Source organism: Anolis sagrei, chromosome 10 (genome assembly GCF_037176765.1).
Source record: "Anolis sagrei isolate rAnoSag1 chromosome 10, rAnoSag1.mat, whole genome shotgun sequence".
NCBI classification, from domain to species: Eukaryota; Metazoa; Chordata; class Lepidosauria; order Squamata; family Dactyloidae; genus Anolis; species Anolis sagrei.
Window position 1 is genome coordinate 17,485,616 of NC_090030.1, and position 21,380 is coordinate 17,506,995.

At 43.2% G+C, this 21,380-nt stretch overlaps 1 protein-coding gene across 1 annotated transcript in view; it reads right to left on the reverse strand.

Moving 5' to 3' along the window:
• Positions 1–15,785: 15,785 nt before the first annotated feature.
• GAB3 (GRB2 associated binding protein 3) overlaps positions 15,786–21,380 on the reverse strand; it is a 112,839-nt gene continuing 107,244 nt past the window's right edge. Inside the window, exons 9-10 of the mRNA XM_060756227.2 lie at positions 19,508–19,624; positions 15,786–16,782 (exon numbers count right to left, since the gene is read on the reverse strand). Of these exons, the coding sequence (XP_060612210.2) occupies positions 16,666–16,782; positions 19,508–19,624 (234 nt within the window). The 3' untranslated portion in view covers positions 15,786–16,665. The remainder of the gene's footprint in view (positions 16,783–19,507; positions 19,625–21,380) is intronic.

Below are 21,380 nucleotides of genomic sequence, written 5' to 3' on the forward strand. Positions count from 1 at the left end.
GATAGGTAAATAGATACGATAGGTCGATAGGGTAGGTAGGATAAATAGGACGAGTAGGTAGATACGATAGGTAGATAGATTAATAGGTAGGTAGATGGATGGGTAGCTAGGTAGGTAGGATAGGTAAGTAGATAGGATTGGTCGCTAGGATAGGTAGGATAAATAGGATGAGTAGGTAGATACGATAGGTAGATAGATTAATAGGTAGGTAGATGGATGGGTAGTTAGGTAGGTAGGATAGGTAAGTAGATAGGATAGGTCGCTAGGGTAGATGGGATAAATAGGATGAGTAGGTAGATACGATACGTAAATAGATTAATAGGTAGGTAGGTAGGATAGGTAAGTAGGTAGGATAGGTCGGATAGGTAGGCAGGTAGATCAGTTAGGTGATAGATAGATAGGATAGGTAATGGATAGGATAGGTAAATAGATAGGGTAGGTAGGTAGTGTTATAGTATTATAACATTCTAGGGCCCTATTGAGACTTAGTGGACAATACACCAGTCAACCGGATACTGACCAGGGCCAATGGTTCTCAAAGTTTCATCCTCCACATGTTTTGGGCTTCAATTACCAGAATTCCCAAACCATTGGTTAAGCTATTAGAAATGGAAAAGAAAAGCACAGGCTTGTATATTTTGCAAATGGTAGATTTGTGTGAAGCCCAAAGGAGTGGATCAACAACAAATTTAATAGGATAAAAATTATTATTATTATTATTATTATTATTATTATTCTCAACTGAGAAGTAGAACTAAGTGCACCCAACCCATTTAAATATGGTGAAACAAACTCTAAAGAAGTCTATGATGGCTCGGTCATCGCCCAGGATAATAAGGACCACGGTGAGTGCTTCTCCTGGGCACCCGTCGACAAGAGGGCTATAGGAACCAGGACCCACTGCTGAGCAATCAGGGCATGGGCCTGTAGGGCAACTGGAATAAAAACAACTACAGAAGAAAAGTCGATTACAGATCCCAAATGTAGATTCTGCAAGGAAGCAGATCCTTTTGAAAGTGGAACACTTCCTAATAATAATCATCATCATGATCATCTGCGTGCATTATTCGCCGATACATCACACAGTCCTACACACATGGGAAGTGTCCGACGTGTGATTCAATACAATAGCCAGCAGAGTGATCTTGTTTGCTGTGGACTCCTCTTGTTGTGTTTCAAATAATAATAATAATAATAATAATAATAATAATAATTCAGCTGCTGCAAGAAGATTGCGCAGACAGACTACAAGCAGAGGCATAACACTGTTGCTCAGATAACTCATTGGAACTTGTGCCACAAATACCATCTACCTACAACAAAGAACTGGTGTGATCACAAGCCAGAAAAGGTTACAGAAAATGAACACATTAAACTCCTCTGGGACTTCCGAATTCAGACAGACAGAGTTTTGGAGCACAATACTCTTGACCTCACGATCGTGTTAAAAAACAAAGTATGGATCATGAATGTTGCAGTCCCAGGTGATAGCAGAATTGAAGAGAAACAAGTGGAAAAGCTGACACAATCTGAGGATTTAAAGATGGAACTGCGAAGACTCTGGCACAAGCCAGTCAAGGTGGTCCTGGTGGTGATTGTCACACTGGGTGCAGTGCCTAAAGACCTTGGCTGCACTTAAACACAATCGGCGCTGACAAAATTATTTATATCCCGCCCTGAGTTACCTGCGGGTAGATATGGGCGGGATATAAATAAATAAATAAATAAATAAATAACCAGCTGCAGAAGGCCACCTTACTTGGATCTGCATACATTATTCGCCGATACATCACACAGTCCTAGACACTTGGGAAGTGTCATCCAATACAACAGCCAGCAGAGTGATCTTGTCTGCTGTGGACTCATCTTGATGTGCTTCAAATAATAATAATAACCTTTCAATTTGAGTGAGTTGGGAGACACCCCAGGGTGATGGACAGTGTCGTCCAACACATCCAGACAGTTCCAGGATCTTAGGGAAGGTTACTATGGGCCATGGATGTGCGTTTACATTGGCACACACTGCAGTAAATCCAGTTGCTTTGCCTGCCTCCAAAGATGGCTGGTTGGTGACAGCAGGAAAGAGAAAGAGAGGCGCTTGTATTGAGAAGACAATGAAGGCTTTGACAAGTCTCCCAAAGTCGGATTGCATCTGGAGCAGCATCATTTGAGAGAAAGCAGCCTTGTCTCTTGCCCATTGCTCATCGGAACCCTTGCAGCACGAAGAACAAATGCATTGAAGAACCCACTGCAAACAAAAAGCGCCCTGACAGGTGTCTGTCCTTTCAAGGCTCTGTGTAAAGGAAATGCCACCCTTGGGTTTGCAAGCTTTAAACACCATTGATGGATTTAGCCAAATGCCAGATTTCCTCGTGGGTTTTATGTTTGGTGGTCATTTTGCAATGCCTGGATGCCACATTAATCTTCGCAGGAAGGATGGTCCTTGGCTCCATTTCAATTCGAAAGAAATATTTTGTTGCACAGTTCTGAGAAAAACCAGCCTCCACTCTCCGGTGTTTTATTGGGCTTAGTTGCACACCCGAAATTATAATGGAAAGCTGTGGAAAGGAACAAAACCTCCACCCACACCTTAGCAGGTGGTTGCTTTCCTCAAATTGTCCTTTGTGCCACTTTCTATTTTCATTTAAATTATATTTTACTAGCCGTCCCCTGCCACGCGTTGCTGTGGCCCAGTCTGGTGATCTGGAAAATAAAGTAATGAGAAAGTGTTGGTTTCTAATATATGTAATTTCTTTCTGCTTGTGCGTAAACAGTAATTCTTGCTGTTTCTTTGTCAGTGTTGATGTGGAGATTGTCTGGTTTTCCTACTCTGGAATATGCAACATATCATAGTCCTTCTTTAGGGGTCCCTTTCAAATCTATGATACTATATCTCTCTCTGTGTGTGTGTGAATCATATCTGTCTGTCTGTCTGTCTGTCTATCTATCTATATTTATGCCTGAATGGCTCTTTGTCAGGAGGGCTCTGATTACATTTTCTTGCCCTGGTGAAGAGAGTTGGACTGGATGACCTTAAGTATTTTCTGTTGGTCATGGGGGTCCTGTGTGGGAAGTTTACTCCGATTCCGTTGTTCGTGGGGTTCAGAATGCTCTTTGATTGTAGGTGAACTGTGAATCCTAGTGACTGCAACTCCCAAATGCCAAGGTCTATTTCCCCCAAACTCCCTCTGTGTTCATATTTGGGCGTATTGAGTGCTTGTGCCAAGTTTGGTCCAGATCCATCATTGTTTGAGTCCACAGTGCTCTCTGGATGTAGGTGAACTACAACTCCCAAACCCAAGATCAATGCCCACCAAACCCTCCCAGTATTTTCTGATTGTCATAGGAGTCCTGTGTGACAAGTTTGGTGCAATTCCATTGTTGATGGAGTTCAGAATGGTCTTTGATTATAAGTGAACTATAAATCCCAGCAACTACAACTCCCAAATGACAAAATCATAATTTTTTGAGTGATGGTCACTCCTTGTGTTGTGAGATGTTTTGTTGCCAAATTTGGAGTGATTTCGTTCATTGGTTCTTTTGTTTTTAGGGTACTTATTATGCACAGAGCATAATATATATATATAGATTTTGTGATGGAAATTATAACATGGCAGCCACACAAATGTCACACTTTGGCCTCCTATTTTTAAAAAAAATATCAATGAAAGAATGAATGCTACAGACGGTGACATAGGAGAAGTAAGGTGGAAATGGAATTTGGAGGGTTGACTGTCCCCAAATTACAAGCATCTGACTTACAAACGCCTCATAGTTAAGAACAAAGGTGAGGCAACAAGGAGAGAAATCTGCCCTAAGAAGGGAAATCCATGCCTGAAAAATCCTTCGAAGAGTTATTATAATGGAAGAGTTATCATGGGGGGAAAGAGTCTCCACTGAAACTTTGTCGTCAATCCTTTCCCCAACAAGCCATGTTTTTCAAAATCCAATGATCACAGGGACAGAAAGTGAGGTGAGATCTTCTGAACAGAGGCACAGACAGCAAAGCAAACACCACAGAAGTGTTCACCCTTCCCTTTGCTATCAAAAGCTATATATATAGGGACGGAAGGTCAAGATGTGTTCAGCAATTGCTTTTACACGGAGGTGGTGGATTTCACTTTTTGTGCACCTTGCTGGCTGGCAGGCAGATAAATGTGTGAACTCGGCTGGAAATCATTGCAGTTGACATCATGCAATGTGAGTGTATGACGGGGAGGTAAAAGGAAGCCAAGCCTTATGAGAAGCAGTTTAGGAAGATTGGGATGTTTAACATAGAGAAAATAAGAAAGAGAAGGACATGATTGTGTTGGACAGGGTTGCACTCCCCCTGAAGTCACAGGTCCGCAGTCTGGGCGTCCTCCTGGACTCATCACTTACGCTTGAGGCTCAGGCATCGGCGGTGGCCGGGAGGGCCCTTGCACAATTAAGACTCGTGCGCCAACTGTGACCGTACCTCATGAAGGCGGATCTGGCCATGCCTTAGTCACCTCCAGATTGGATTACTGTAATGCACTCTACGTGGGGCTGCCCTTGAACATGGCCCGGAAATTTCAATTGGTTCAACAGGTGGTGGCCAGGTTGTTAACTGGTGCTCCTTACAGGGAGCGGCCAACCCTTCTGTTTAAGGAGCTCCATTGGCTGCCATTCATTTTCTGGTCCCAATTCAAAGTGCAGGTTCTCACCTACAAAGCTCTGAACAGTTTGGAACCCTCCTACCTGCGTGACCGCATTTCTGTGTACGAACCCACATGACTCCTTCGATCATCTGGAGAGGCCCTGCTCATGCTCCCACCTCCATCGCAGGCGCGATTGGTGGGGACGAGGGAGAGGGCTTTCTCAGTGGTGGCCCCTCGACTCTGGAACTCACTCCCCAAGGACATCAGGCATGCCCCAACTTCGGCAGTTTTAGGAGGAGCCTGAAAACGTGGTTGTTCCAGTGTGCCTTCCCAGAATAAGGAAACTCCCAGAAATATGTCCTCTAAATGCTCTTTACTATGGATCTAGGAATGTCTGCATGCCCCATCCCTCTCTGAAAACTCTATCTTAGTTCCTATTTCATCCGTTCATGCTCAGCATTATCTTTAAATTTTAATTGTTACATTTGGCCCAGCCATAGGTTTTAAATGTCGTTGTGTTACTGTTAATGTTTATTGCTTATTTTTGTTATGAGTTTTATTTCATTGTTTTGTATTATTTGTTGTTATTGCTTTTATTATTGATGTATTGTGGGCTTGGCCTCATGTAAGCCGCACCGAGTCCCTTGGGAGATGGTAGTGGGGTAATAAATAAAGTATTATTATTGTTATTATTATTATGATAGACATGTTTAAGTATTTGAAAAGATGTCACATTGTGGAGGGATCAAGCTTTTTTTCTGCTTCTCTAGAGTCTGGGCTACAACAGAGCAATAGATTCAAATTGCAGGAGATTCCACTTAAACATTAGGAAGAGTTTCCTGATGGGAAGAGTTGCTCGACAGTGGAATATGTTAACTTGGGGGTTTTTAAGCAGAGACTGGATGTTCATCTGTCAGGAGGGATTTAATTGTGTCTCCCTTCCTGGCAGAAGGGGGTTAAACTGGATGATCCTTGGGGTCTTTTCCAACACTAGGTTTCAATTATTCTGTCTTTGTTAAACCCAGCATGCAAACAGAGCCCAACTGGTGTTTTAATGGGAAACGGCAACTCACCTAGACCTCTCCCCAGAGCATGTTTTCTTCTGCTGATAGTCTCAGTGTCAGCTCTATCTGCGGACAGTGATGCAGCTGCCTGGGAAGAGATAAGGCTGATGGTCTTATCTTTTGAGGCCAAACTATTCCTGAAAAGGCGTACGGCATGGCCTCCAACATTTCACCAATGAAAACCAAGGTTCTTTGATTCAAGCATAAAAACTCAGAACATGGTCAAATTGGAGAAGCTTATTTATGAATGAGGACAGCAAAGCTAGGGAAGGCCGCAATGGTTTGCTTTTGCTAAAGAAAGCCAATGAGAATTTTGCCTGCATAAATAGAAGCATAATGTCTAGATCCTGGGAAGTCATGCTACCTCTCTAGCCTGTTTTGATCAAACCACATCTGGAAATACTGTGTCCAATTCTGGGCACTGCAATTGAAGGGCGATGTTGACAAGCTAGAATGTGTCCAGAGGAGGGCGATTAAATGATCAAGGGTCTGGAGAACAAGCCCTATGAGGAGTGGCTTAAAGAGCTGGGATCGTTTAGCTTGAAAAAGAGAAGGCTGAGAGGAGACATGATGAGGGCCATGGATAAATATGTGAGGGGAAGTCATAGGGAGGAGGGAACAAGCTTGTTTTCTGCTGTCCTGGAGACTAGGATGCGGAACAATAGCATCAAACTACAGGAAAGGAGATTCCGCCTGAACTTTAGGAAGAACTTCCTGACTGTGAGAGCTGTTCAGCAGTGGAACTCTCTGCCCCAGAATGTGGTGGAGGTTCCTTCTTTGGAGGTTTTCAAACAGAAGCTGGATAGCCATCTGTCAGGAGTGCTTTGAATGTGATTTTCCTGCTTCTTGGCAGAATGGGGTTGGACTGGATGGCCCATGAGGTCTCTTCCAACTCTATGATTCTATGGCTCTACTGGGAAGGACAAAAGTCGACCCTTTCTTTTCCTCTCTCCATTGAAGATACTTTATTTACATTGAACTCAGTTTGCAGCCATTGAAGTAAACTAAGGACAACAGGTGAAAAGTAAGGGAGAAATTGAGACATTTTCAAAGTAGCTGAAAAAGTGGGATGACCAAAGAGTAATCATGACTGTTTATGCCAAACTGGGAATTGTAGCCTGATGAAATACCAGAACTCCTTTGTAGAGAAGACTCAAGACTATTAATTCTACAGTTTAGATACAAGGGTTGAATGAAAAGTAATGCCTCCACCTTCGTAACACAATAGATGGCAGTACTGGTATGCGTCAGGTACTGACTTGTTCAGTAGACTCTCCTCTACAGTTCCATTTTGATGGGAAGCCTTAATATTGAATGGTTGTGTTGTTCAAGGGCGAAGTATGGAACTCTGCGCAGATGGCCGGTCAATGCGATTTAAGCAACGTGCAGTCATTGATTTCTTGACAGCAGAAGGTGTCACCTCAACATCTTTAAACATACTCACCCAATGACGCACAGTACTCACATCAACACAATCACCATAAACAGCTTGCATTCTCTGATGAATCTCCTTTGGGGTGACACCTTCTGCTGTCAAGAATTTAATGACTGTACATTGCTTAAATCGCATTGACCGACCGTCTGTGCAGGGTTCCATACTTCGCATTTTAACACCACAATCATTCAGTGCTAAGGCTTCCCGCCAAACGGAACTGTAGAGGAGAGTCTACTGAACAAGCCAGTACCTGACGCATACCAGTACTTCCATCTGTTGAGGAGTTATGAAGGTGGAGGCATTACTTTTCATTCAACCCTCGTACATCCAAAGGAAAACTTATACGGGACAATATGGTCCTTCAGCTAACCATCTATGCCATTCTCTTTATCTTATTACACAACTGTTTCAGAATTTTCTGAAATAGTTTTCAACTCTTATGTTTTCCCGAAAGCCTACATTGATATTTTGTGGATTGCAGAGATCCTTGGCTCCACTCTTTGGAGTTTAATGCACACAAACCTGCCAGATATTTGTGGCCTGATTCTTTTTTCCCTTCCCTCCCTGTGTACTAAGAAAAAGGAAGCGAATCTTGCACTAGGAAGTGGTGAGGCAACTGTATTGCAAAACATGTAACTGGAGCAGAAGTTAACTGAAAACATCTTGGTTTGGCTGCTGAATCCATCTTGGCCTGCAGGACTGTTTTGCATGATTTTTCAAACTCCCTAAACACAATGCATGGACAAACTGTGACATTTTGGCTGCAAATATCTATTTCCTGCAACAAGTGCCATGAATTTTAAGGGACACAATCCTTGATGCATCTACATTGTAGAATTAATGCATTTGGATACTACTTTTACTGTCATGACTGACTGTTATGCAATCATGGGAGTTCTAGTTGAGTGAGATACTAGGACTCTTTGGCAGAGAAAGGTAAGGACCTTGGGAAACTCCAACTCACATGGTAAAATAGTGTCAAACCATTCATTCTACAGCAGTGTTTCCCAACCTGGGGGTCGGGACCCCTGGGGGGGGGGTCGCGATAGGGTTTCAGAGGGATTGCAAAGACCATCAAAAACACATTTCTGATGGTCTTAGGAACCCCCTTGGCAGAGGAAGCTGAAGATCTCTCTACCTGTTCTTCCTTTTTGGAAACAGACTGCGAATCCTCCCACCAAAATCCCTCCTTCGCTGTGATTGGCTGGTCAGGGGAGGGCTGCTTCTGAAATTCCAAGTGGGGAGGGGAGAGCAGGTGTGCTTGGCGCATAGCAGAGAGGTGTGCATGCACAGGCGAGGGGGAGCGTATGAGGCTGGAAGGACGCTGGCATTAGCGAACCCCTTCAAGGCATGGAGTTCTGTGTGAAGTTTAGCCCAATTCTATTGGTGGGGTTCAGAATGCTCTTTGATTGTAGGTGAACTATAAATCCCAGCAACTACAACTCCCAAATGTCAAGGTCTGTTTTCCCCACACTCCACCAGTGTTCACATTTGGGCATATTGAGTATCCGTACCAAGTTTGGTCCAGATCCATCATTGTTTGGGTCCACAGTGCTCTCTGGATGTAAGTGAACTACAACTCCAAAACATAATGCCAATGCCCACCAAACCTTTCCAGTATTTTCTGTTGGTGTTCTATGTGCTAAGTTTGGTTCAAGTCCATTGTTGATGGAGTTCAGAATGCTCTTTGGTTGTAGGTGAGCTATAAATCCCAGCAACTACAACTCCCAAATGACAAAATTAATTCCCTCAACCTCACCAGTATTCAAATTTGGACATATTGGGTATTTGTGCCCAATTTGATCCAGTGAATGAAAATACATCGTGAATATCAGATATTTACATGACGATTCATAACAGTAGCAAAACTGCAGTTATGAAGTAGCAATGAAAATAATGTTATGGTTGGGGGTCACCACAACATGAGGAACTATATTAAGGTGTTGCAGCATTAAGAAGGTTGAGAAACACTGTTCTACAATGTAGATGCACCCCTGATTACTCATGCGATTGAAAAGGATCTTTGGGTCAAAAATACAGATGATCAGTTTCTTTTCGGGAAAGACATAACTGGCAGCATTTCATAGAACTAGGTTCTTTCAAGTCATTCTGGAACTGTTTATTTTATTTCGTTATGTTATGTATGCATTTATTTTGATGGTATTTTGCATCTTTGTATTTTATTTTGCTGTATTGTTATGCTATCTGTTGAAATTTTGGGCTTGGCCTCATGTTAGCCGCCCCGAGTCCCCCTTGGGGAGATGGTGGTGGGGTATAAGTAAAGATGATGATGATGATGATGATGATGATGATGATTATTATTATTATTCTGTGGTTAAGGGGCACAATTTATTAACAGTGAAGGACACATAAGCAAAAAACAGCTGCCAGTCCAACCCCATTCCAATCACACAATCCAAGCCCTCCTGGTAGATGACCATCCAGCTTCTGTTGAAGAATCTTCAGAGAAAGAAACTCCATCTGAATTGCTGTAGGGAATGAGGATAAATAGACGCAATCACATAAATGGAGGTACTGGTGTTCATAGAGGTTTCAAGGGAGGAAATAACAAACGAGAAACTCCATCAAAACAACATAGTGTGACATAAGGGCCCCTTATGGTTGTTTGCCAAGACCAGAAGAAGCTAACAAAACCCCAGGCAAACAGAACTGGACATCCAGTAAACAGGGCAAAGTCGAACTCCAGCATTCCCGAAGTTGTGTTTTGCTTGATGGAGGTCAGTGGACTTTCGCTCTAGGGAGAGATAAGAGGCGAAAGTACTTAGCAGCCGGTAAAAGGACATCAAGAGAGGTCAACAGGGGTTTCTTTTCAACCAGACGTTGGCAAAGCAACAGGTACATTTTGTTTTTTTAAAAAAAATATATTTTATTGGGTTTTTATAAACTACAACTACTACAACGAAAGAGGGGGAATAATATAAAGAAGATAGAACAGTTGGAAAGGTAAAGAACAAAAAAAGAGAAGCGCTAAAGAAAGGAAGCGCAAAAAAAAAAAAAAAAAGGAGAACAAAAAATTGGACCTCCTTCCGGTTCTGCTCCTGTTCATCTTTTCCAATATCTTCATACTACTGATATTCTTTCTAACTTCAATAGTAACTTATTTTTGGACCTAGTTTCTGATATATTCTTCAATTATTGTCCAATCAGTTTGTTTTATTGGGTTGCCTGTATTCTTTCTTAATAAAAAAGTTAAATTGTCCATGTCCTTAATTTCATTTATCTTCTTTACCCACTTAAGTTTGTCTGGTATTTCTGTTTGTTTCCAGAGTTGTGCGAACACAATTCTGGCGGCTGTCGTCAGGTAGACAAATAAAATATCTTCGTTTGAGTCTAAGTTTATATCTCCATCTGTAATTCCCAACATGTAATATTCCGCTTTTCTAGGAAATTTTTTCTTAAATACTTTCTGCATTTCATCATGTATTTCTTTCCAATATTGTTGAGATTTTTCACAGCTCCACCAAAGATGGAAAAAACTTCCATCATGTTCTTTACATTTCCAGCACGTCTTAGATACGTTTTTGTACATCTGATTTAATTTGACTGGTGTCATATACCATCTGTGGAACATTTTCAACCAATTCTCTTTTAAGTCTGTGGCGTAGGTATACTTTAATTTTTTGTTCCACATTTTTTCCCAATCCACCATTGCTATTGGTTTTTTAAAGTTCTCCGCCCACTTTATCATACAACTTTTTATAAGTTCCGTTTCGGTAGACCAATCTAGCAACTTGTCATATAATTTTGTGATACATTTTGTCTCCGTTGTTAACATTTTATCCCAGAATTCTTCCTTGAGTTGGAAACCCATCTTTTTGTCTTGATTGTATTGTTCTTTTATTTGTAAGTAGTTCAGCCACATTATCCTTGGATAAATCTGTTTTATATCTTCGTAGGTTTTTAGCTCTGCTGAGCCTTGTTTCAAAAGTTCTTTGTAAGTGGGCCAGTTTGTCCAGCCCAGCAGTCTTCTCTGCTTTGCTTCCACTGGGGATATCCAAAGCGGGGTTTTTGAATAAAAATGATTTTTATATCTTTCCCAGATTCTAAGTAGTGAGGATCGGATGAAGTGGTTGCCAAAGTTTCTTTCCTGTTTCTCTTTCCCATACCATGTATAGGCATGCCAGCCTACCCGAAGATCATGGCCTTCTAATGTGAGGAGTTTTTCGCTCTTCAGTTTCATCCAATCTTTAATCCAAATCAAGGCACATGCTTCGTGGTATAACTTAAAATTAGGCAACCCAAAACCTCCTCTCTTTTTTTTGTCTGTCAACACTTGATACTTTATTCTTGCCTTTTTCCCTTTCCATATAAATTTCAAGAGATCTGTTGTCCATTCCTTAAATTTTGTAGCATTCATGTAGGACCCTCTTTGGCACCAGCTGGCCAACAACTTCTTGCATTTCCTTTCTGGAATTTAGGAGACCTAAGGGCCTAGTCCCGAGTCCCCAGGTTTTGTGGATCAGGGCCAGCTAATCGCCTTCGAATAAAGGATTCCCCCAGGCAGTAAGAAGCTAGACCTTGAAACTGCTAGGCTATTAAATGCTAATCAAGGTGGCCAATTGAAACATTCACACCTACCTCAAACACTAATGACAATAAACCATCAGGGCTATCTAATCAGTACCCAACAAAGGATTCCCTCAGGCAGTAAGAAGTCAGACATTGAAACTGCTAAGCCATTAGATGCTAATCAAGGTGGCCAATTGAAAATAGTTCTTTCTCCCACCCTGGACATTCTACAGATATATAAACCCCACTTGCCTAGTTTCCAATAGATTTATCAACCACTGAAGATGCCTGCCATAGATGCAGGCAAAACGTCAAGAGAGAATGCTTCCAGTTCCGACACATGGCTATACAGCCCAGAAAACTCACAACAACCCAGCTTTGTGGCTTTGTGGATCATTTCCAGGCAAGAGGTGAGGTGCAAATTCCCTAATTTCTGTGGGCTCAGTTTCAAGCAAGAGGAAAATGCTACCATTTCCCAGACAAAATTGATTTTTTTTAATGCAGTTTTGCTTACTTAGTTTGCTCCATCCCTCCTAGCCATGGTGCCAGGACTTACCCTCTATTCTAAGAGGAAAGCAAATATAATTTAATCCCTTCCCTTGAATAACGAGCATGCCACAAAGGATTTGGGGATGGCTCAGCTTTCTTGGTTTGCATGCTCTCTGTTGTCCCTACTTGAAAAGAACAATCCCATTTAGTCCCCTGCCATTCAATTTTTGCAACTGTTTTTCAAATGTCCCAGTTTCTTCCCTCTCCTTCCATTTTTCCTCTTTGTTCTCAGAATACAATTGCTGCAAACTGAATTCAAAGTGTAAAAGAAAGTAGTTTATACTCTATTTAATCAGGAAGAAGGTAGATGAAGAGGTGAACTCTTGAGCTTCCCAAAAGACTCAGGCAAAAGCAAACTGCTGCAGCCTTTCTTTGCTTGAGTGTCCTCCACTTAATAATCCCCCCTTAACCACTGTATAATGTTTGTATACATGCTTCCCAATTTTTCCTGGTTCTTTCCTTCAAGGTTCGTGTTACTCCTTTACAGAGGTTTGCTGACCACCTGACATTCGCCGGGAAGTAGCAGCCAATAGTGAAAGGACCAAGGCAGAGACATCCCAAGCTCATCCCTTGTTTGGGTATCAGCCAGCACGTCAATGACTTAAATCAAGAAATAGTTTTCTAAGATCTACAGAGACACTCGCTGGAACACCTCAGCAAGCAAGAGTCCAAAAGTGGCAGGCTTAAACCCAGAACCTCAATCAATGGCTGATACCAAATGAGAGACTCCCCCCTGGGCACACAGAAGACTGGGTGACTTGGAAGGCTCTGAACAGACTGCGCTCTGGCACCACAAGATGCAGAGCCAACCTCAAGAAATGGGGCTACAAAGTGGAATCCACGACATGCGAGTGTGGAGAAGAGCAAACCACTGACCACCTGCTGCAATGCACCCTGAGCCCTGCCACATGCACAATGGAGGACCTTCTTGTGGCAACACCAGAGGCACTCCAAGTAGCCAGATACTGGTCAAAGGGCATTTAATCAACTACCAAGCTTGCAAATTCTGTTTTGTCTGTTAAAAACTTGTTAAAAATATAATACAATTGTCTGGTTGATACTGACACAATAAATAAATAGTGGTTTGCTGCCATTTTCATTTTTCCAATCTAGCATTGGGATTTGTAGTTTGACGAACTGTACTTCGTTAGAATGGGTGACAACTCAGGGAGGATTCACCAAACTGCAAAACACTGCAGGAAAACACCAGGTCAAATATAAACTAGCCTGAAACTGATATAATTGTGCAATGGAGTCACACCTCTTTATCTTTTTGTTTGGCAGAACATCTGCCCAACTGTATGGAAGGAAGACTAGATATAGTAGCTATAAAACATTGAAGGGAAGGCTCTTTGGTTCTATTTCAACTTGTCAACAAGTTTGGTGTAAAGACCCTAAAAGACCCAAGGGTCCCACTCTAACCCTAACCCTACACTGCAGTATTAAGGGTTTTTTTTGTTTTTGTTTTTTTTTTGTCGTGTCAGGAGCGACCTGAGAAACTGCAAGTCGCTTCTGGTGTGAGAGAATTGGCCGTCTGCAAGGACGTTGCCCAGGGGACACCCGGATGATTTGATGTTTTATCATCCTTGTGGGAGGCTTCTCTCATGTCACCGCATGAGGAGCTGGAGCTGATAGAGGGAGCTCATCCGCCTCTCCCTGGATTCGAACCTGCGACCTGTCGGTCTTCAGTCTTGCCGGCACAGGGGTTTAACCCACTGCACCACCAGGGGCTCCTAGTATTAAGGTAACTTGATGGTACTTTAATTGCCCTGGCTCAATAGTATTGAATCCTAGGATTTGCAGCACGTTTTGGCAGAGAAGGCCAGTAATAGTAGTAGCAATAAACAACAACAACAATAATAATAATAATAATAATAATAATAACAACAACGAGGAGGAGACGATGACGACGACGACGACTCTGGCACAAGCCAGTCAAGATGATCCCAGTGGTGATCGGCACCAGGGGTGGCGCAACCATTACGCAAAGTAAGCATTCGCAGTATAGTTGATTTTGCCCAGGGGCGCTCTTGAGGTGCTCTTGGGGGAAAATAGACCTTGACATATGCAAGTTGTAGTTACTGGGATGTATAGTTCACCTACAATCAAAGAGCATTCTGAACTCCACCAATGATAGAATTGAACCAAATATGGCACACAGAACCCCCACGACAAACAGAAAATATATATTAGTGATTGGTGGTGGTGGTGGGGGGGGGGGGGGGAGGGCGTCAAAATACTGTTTACTTACCGTTGAAAATTACCTAAGGCCGTCTCTGATCGGCACACTGGGTGCAGTGCCTAACAACCTTGGCCTGCACTTAAACACAATCGGCAATGACAAAATTGCCAGCTGCAAAAGGCCACCTTACTGGGATCTGCACGCATTATTCGCCGATGCATCACACAGTCCTAGACACTTGGGAAGTGTCCGATGTGTGATCCAATACAACAGCCAGCAGAGTGTCTGCTATGGACTCACCTTGTTGTGTTTCAAATAATAATAACTGGATGAACCAACTTGGACACAGCATATTATTTGAGAATTGCTGGATCACTCTAACAACTACCACAACTCTAACTACCATTCAGAGAAGACACTGAAATCCATAAGCATGTGGACAATTTCATCGGAGTGTGGTGGAGGCTCATTCTTTGGAAGCTTTTAAACAGAGGCTGGATGGCCATCTGTCGGGGGTGCTCTGAATGCAATTTTCCTGCTTCTTGGCAGAATGGGGTTGGACTGAATGGCCCATGAGGTCTCTTCCAACTCTATGATTCTAAAAGAAACGTACAGCTGGAAACATGGGAGGAGCTGGATGGCCATCTGTCGGGGGTGCTCTGAATGCAATTTTCCTGCTTCTTGGCAGAATGGGGTTGGATTGAATGGCCCATGAGGTCTCTTCCAACTCTATGATTCTAAAAGAAACTTACAGCTGGAAACATGGGAGGAGCTGGATGGCCATCTGTCGGGGGTGCTCTGAATGCAATTTTCCTGCTTCTTGGCAGAATGGGGTTGGACTGAATGGCCCATGAGGTCTCTTCCAACTCTATGATTCTAAAAGAAACGTACAGCTGGAAACATGGGAGGAGCTGGATGGCCATCTGTCGGGGGTGCTCTGAATGCAATTTTCCTGCTTCTTGGCAGAATGGGGTTGGATTGAATGGCCCATGAGGTCTCTTCCAACTCTATGATTCTAAAAGAAACGTACAGCTGGAAACATGGGAGGAGCTGGATGGCCATCTGTCGGGGGTGCTCTGAATGCAATTTTCCTGCTTCTTGGCAGAATGGGGTTGGACTGAATGGCCCATGAGGTCTCTTCCAACTCTGTGATTCTAAAAGAAACGTACAGCTGGAAACATGGGAGGAGCTGGATGGCCATCTGTCGGGGGTGCTCTGAATGCAATTTTCCTGCTTCTTGGCAGAATGGGGTTGGACTGAATGGCCCATGAGGTCTCTTCCAACTCTATGATTATAAAAGAAACGTACAGCTGGAAACATGGGAGGAGCAGTATTTCTTTACCCCAAACCTAATAAAATGTGACACATATAATAACATGGCTGACCCCCAAAAGAACCAGAAGAGATCACGTCTTCACTTCTTTTATTGAAAGAGGCTAAATACGAAGGAAAAGATCTTAGTGCGAAGAGGGTTGGGTCAGCTTTATTCCAGTCATTTCATAGCTTTAGCCACACATATGGCTTGGCAGTGGGATTTCCAAGGATTGGGATCCATTGGAAGCTTGTTTACTGGGATCCAGAAACTGGGAGGCCATCCTTGCGAATGACGGCAGTGCTTCCTTCTTCGCAGAGCAGGCAATGCCAACTTTGCTGAGACTCATGGGTGATTTCCCGGCTTCCCTTGTTTCGTTTTGAAGGCAAAAGTTCGGAAGTTGAAAGACAAATGGTCCAGCGAAGATGACTCCCATTCATTGTGACAGTAGCTATGAAGAAGCCAAGGATGTAGAGAAGGGATTTTGAAACGGGACACAGTGCGAAGTCCTATTTACATGGTCCAATATGGCATTGAAGCCGACACGCTTCAGATCAAGGGCTATCCCACCCTTCGGCAACACTTTAATTCACATTACTCCAAAGGTTTAGCCCTTTTTCCCCCACTTCCTGTCAGTACCAGATGCTCCGGTCAAGGCAACATCTGTTAAATAGCTATAGCTTTACTCTATATTCTTTTGGGGGAGGAGGACACAATAAAAGAGTCATTACAGTGTGACACAACGAGGATTTGGTTCCCATTCAGTGTTCCAAGGCACCCAGATTCAAGTCTTAAAGGTACCACGGGTCCGTCTTGGAAAGGTGTTAATGTGGCAAAACGATGAACTGGTCCGTTTTCGGTGCTCGAAAGAAGGGGACGCTTCGGCTTTCTTGCCATCGGCACTAGACCGTCCCAACGACCTGGATTTCCATGTGCAAAATTATGCTTCACCAAGCAAGGCGTGCCTGTCCCCTTCAGACCTTGGACTGCCGCTCGTCCGTCCATTCCTGCTTCGTGCTCTGGAGAGCCTGAGTTCGTTGTTCGTCCACCTGGACATAATCCACCCGCTGTTCTTCCGAGAGGAAAGGTTTCTGCCAAAGAGAAAGCAGTGCAAGAAAATAGACAAAAATAAATAAACACAAGCTTACGAAGGAAAAAACTGAGCTGCATCAGTTCCATTTCTATCCATCTGTAGCTAGGTTGTGTGTTTTCTGGGCTGTATGGTCATGTTCCAGAAGCATTCCCTCCTGACAATTCGCTTCAATCTGTGGAATAATGTCCTGGGTGGGAGAAAGAACTCTTATCTGCTTGAGGCAAATGTGGATATTGTAACTGGCCACCTTGATTAGCATTGAATGGCCTTGCAGCTTCAAAGCCTGGCTGCTTCCTGCCTGGTGGAATTCCTTTGTTGGGAGGTGTTAGCTGGCCCCAGTTGTTTCCTGTCTGGAAACACCTCCCAACAAAGGATTCCCCCAGGCAGGAAGCAGCCCTGCCCGGTGAAATTTCTGTTTTTAATTGCTTGTTCTATATTGTCTGCGTCGTTTATTTTATTTCTTTGCATTTTATGTATTTTACTAGCTGTCCCCTGCCTTGCGTTGCTGTGGCCCAGTCTGGTGACCTGGAAAATAAAGTAATGAGAAAGTGTTGCTTTCTAATATATGTAATTCCTTTATGCTTGTGAGTAAACAGTATTTCTTGTTGTTTCTCTGTCAGTATTGATGTGGAGAGTGTCTGGTTTGCCTACTCTGGAATATGCAACATATCATAGTCCTTCTTTAAGGGTCTCTTTCAAATCTATGATACTATATCTGTGTGTGAGAATCATATCTATCTATCTATCTATCTATCTATCTATCTATCTATCTATATTTATGACTGGATGGCTCTTTTTTGAGTGGAGGACATACATTGGGTTGTTAGGTGTCTTGTGTCCAAATTTGGTGTCAATTCCCCCAGTGGTTTTTGAGTTCTGATGGTAGCACAAAGGAACATTACATTTTTATTTATATAGATTTCTGGTATTGCCATGTGTTTTATTATTTATTTATTTATTTATTTATTTATTATTCAAACGTATATGCCGCCACTCCCCTGGGGCTCGGAGCGGCTTACACGAACAGGCTAAAATCTAACACAATTGAAAAACAATTAAAAACAATTTAAAAACAGCAATATCAAAGATCAAAGGCCTGTCAAAACAGATATGTCTTACATGCAGATATGTCTTACATTATAATGTATGTACTGTACTGATAGGCGTGGCCTCATGTAAGCCGCACCGAGTCCCCCTGGGGGAGATGGAACGGGGTATAAATAAAGTTTTATTATTATTATTATTAAAGCTATTCAATACTAATCAAGCTGGCCAATTGCAACATTCATTCTTGCATCCAACAGACAAGAGTTCTTTCTCCCACCCTGGACATTCTACAGATATATAAACTCCACTTTCCTAGTTTCCAACAAACCTCACAACCCCTGAGGATGCCTGACATAGATGCAGGTGAAACACCAGGAGAGAATGCTTCTGGAACATGGCCATGCAGCCTGGAAAACACACAACAACCCAGCCATGAAAACCTTCGAAAACACATCTGTAGCTAGTTTCCTTCCTTCCTTTTTCTCTTTTTCTTGCTTTTTCTTCCTTCCTTCCCTCCTCTCCCCAACCCTTTCCCTTTCCTATATAAATAACTTTAAGAAGGAAAAGCTGGGTTTGCATCAGTTCTGCATCTCTTTCCCAACTGTAACTAGTTAGTTTCCTTCCTCTTGCCTTTCCTCTCTCTTCCTTTCCTTCCCACCCCTTCCTCTTTTCCTTTCCTGTGTATTAAAGCTGAAGAAGGAAACTGGGTTTACATGCATTCTGCATCTCCTTCCCATCTTTAGCTAGTTTCCTTCCTTCCTCTTTCTCCCTTCCCTTTCTTCCTTTCCTCTCTTTCTTTTCCTCCTCTCTTTCTCTCTTCCTATCCTTTCTTCCCTTCCTCTCTTTCCTTCCCCCCTTTCCCTTCCCTTCCTTCCTCTTTTACCCTTCCCTTTCTTCCTTTCCTCTTTTTCTTTCTCTCCTTTCTTTCTCCCTTCCTTTCCTTTCTTCCCTTCCTCTTTTTCCTTTCCCTCCTTTCTCTTTTCCAATAACAATAATAAGCAGAAGCTTAAGAAAGGGCTGCAGTGTTGTAGCGGATTAAACAGCTAAGCTGCACAACTTGCTGACCAGAAGGTCAGCGGTTTGAATCCACGGGATGGGGTGAGCTCCTGCTGTCAGCCCCAGCTTCTGCCAACTTAGCAGTTCGAAAACATGCAAATGGAGTAGATCATGTTGGAGGGAAGGTAATGGCAGAAGGTAATGGCAGAAGGTTAAGAAAGGGCCTCTGTGGTGCAATGGGTTAAACCACTAAGCTGCAGAACTTGCTGACCGGAAGGACAGTGGTTCGAATCCACAGGATGGGATGAGCTCCCGCTGTCAGCCCCAGCTTCTGCCAACTTAGCAGTTCAAAAACATGAAAATGTGAGTAGATCAATAGGTACCGCTTCTGTGGGAAGGTAATGGCACTCCATGTAGTCATGCTGGCCACATGACCTAGGAGGCGTCTATGGACATCGCCAGCACTTCAGTTTAAAAATGGAGATGAGCATCAACTCCCAGAATTGGATTCGACTAGACTTATTGTCAAGGGGAAACCTTTACCTTTACTTTAGGAAAGACAAGCTGGGTTTATGTCAGTTCTGCATCTCCTTCCCATACGTAGCTGTCTTTCTCTCTCTTCCCCTTTACCTTCATGCGCATCTTAAGTTTCCAGTTTCCTGTCCCTTACCAAGACCTACCTTTTGTACAGGTGATGGAGAAGCAGAATTAAAATCCAGTGCTAAGTAGTCAACATTAAACTTCTTTGGCCATTGGAACATCGCTCCGTTGTATGGCGAAGTTGCTTGTTGGTGCTCCTGTTGATGGAAGTAGCAATAAGACAGAAACCATCAGGCAGGTACCAAAGGTATGAGAAATGAATTAACCAACAATGATAAGAATATCTTCCAATGACAGAAACGGAAAAGAAAAAAGAAAAAAATCTTTTTGACCCCTAGGGGGCTCCCAAAGATGGTAGAAATGACTTCTGCATCCCATTTGAAGCTCTAAAAATGGGCATTTTCAAGAGAAAAATCACATTTGTTTAACCCTCAAGACATACATATATCCTTGCAGGTTGTGTTTTACCCGGCATGGTCTATATTAAGCAAAGATCCTACAAATCCATATAGACCAGGTATGGGCAAACTTGGGCTCTCCAGGGGTTTTAGACTTCAACTCCCACAATTCCTAACAGTTAACAAACTGTGGTCCTTGGACCACCAATGGTCCGCAAGAACGAAAATATGGTCCGTGACTTCACCACTACTACACCGTTGCCTCGAAATTATGATTTTCTGTGGGCGAGCAGATGGCGACTACTGGATGGCTTATGTTCTGTATCAGAAACTAGAGCTGATGTGGTCTATCCAATGCATTTTTCTGAATCAGCACCCCAAATAACCAAATCAAATCTAAAGTTGATTAAAAACCAATTCATAATCCTTTTGGTACTAATGTTGGATATTATTAAATTATTTATTTATTTATTTCTGATACTTTTACCCCGCCCTTCCCAACCCCCGAAGGGGGACTCAGGGCAGCTTACAGAAAAGGCAGAATTCGATGCCTATACAAATTACACATAATATACAAAAACGTAATTAAAACAGTTATCACAATTAAAACAATCAACAACCAGTACATAACACATCATATAAAACATCATATAAAAGTCATTCTTATAATCAGCGTTTCGTTTGCCAGAGTTCCATAGATCCAATCCGTTAATCATTTCCTAGTCATCATCGAAGTTCTTTCTTTATCTACCCGCTTGTCCAAATGCCTGGTCCCAGATCCATGTTTTTAGTTTTTTCCTAAAAGAAAGGAGCGATGTTGCAGATCTAATTTCCCCGGGGAGTGAATTCCACAGGTTGGGGGCCACCACCGAGAAGGCCCTGCTCCTCGTTCCCACCAATCTCACTTGTGATAGAGGCGGGGTCGAGAGCAGGACCTCCCCAGAGGATCTTAGGCTCCGGGGTGGGACATAGAGGGAGATCCGTTCGGACAGATACACTGGGCCGGAACCGTATAGGGTTTTGTAGGTCAAAACCAGCACCTTGAATTGTGCTCGGAACTGGATCGGCAGCCAGTGGAGCTGACACAACAGGGGGATGGTATGCTCCCTGTATGACGCCCCGGTGAGTAGTCTGGCTGCCTCCCGCTGGACTAGATGGAGTTTCCGAGCAGTCTTCAAAGGCAACCCCACGTAGAGTGTGTTGCAGTAATCTAATCGGGATGCATCAAGAGCGTGGACCACCATGGCCAGATCCGACTTCCCAAGGTACGGGCGCAGCTGGCGCACAAGTTTTAGTTGTGCAAAAGCTCTCCCGGCCACCGCCGAGACCTGGGCTTCCAGGCTCAGCGATGAGTCCAGGATCACTCCCAAGCTGCAAACCTGCATCTTCAAGGGAAGTGTAACCCCGTCTAACACAGGCTGTAACCCTATGCCCTGTTCGGCCTTACAACTGACCAGTAGGACCTCTGTCTTGTCTGGATTCAGTTTCAATTTGTTAGCTCTCATCCAGTCCAACACAGCAGCCAAGCACCGGTTCAAGGTCTGGACAGCCTCCT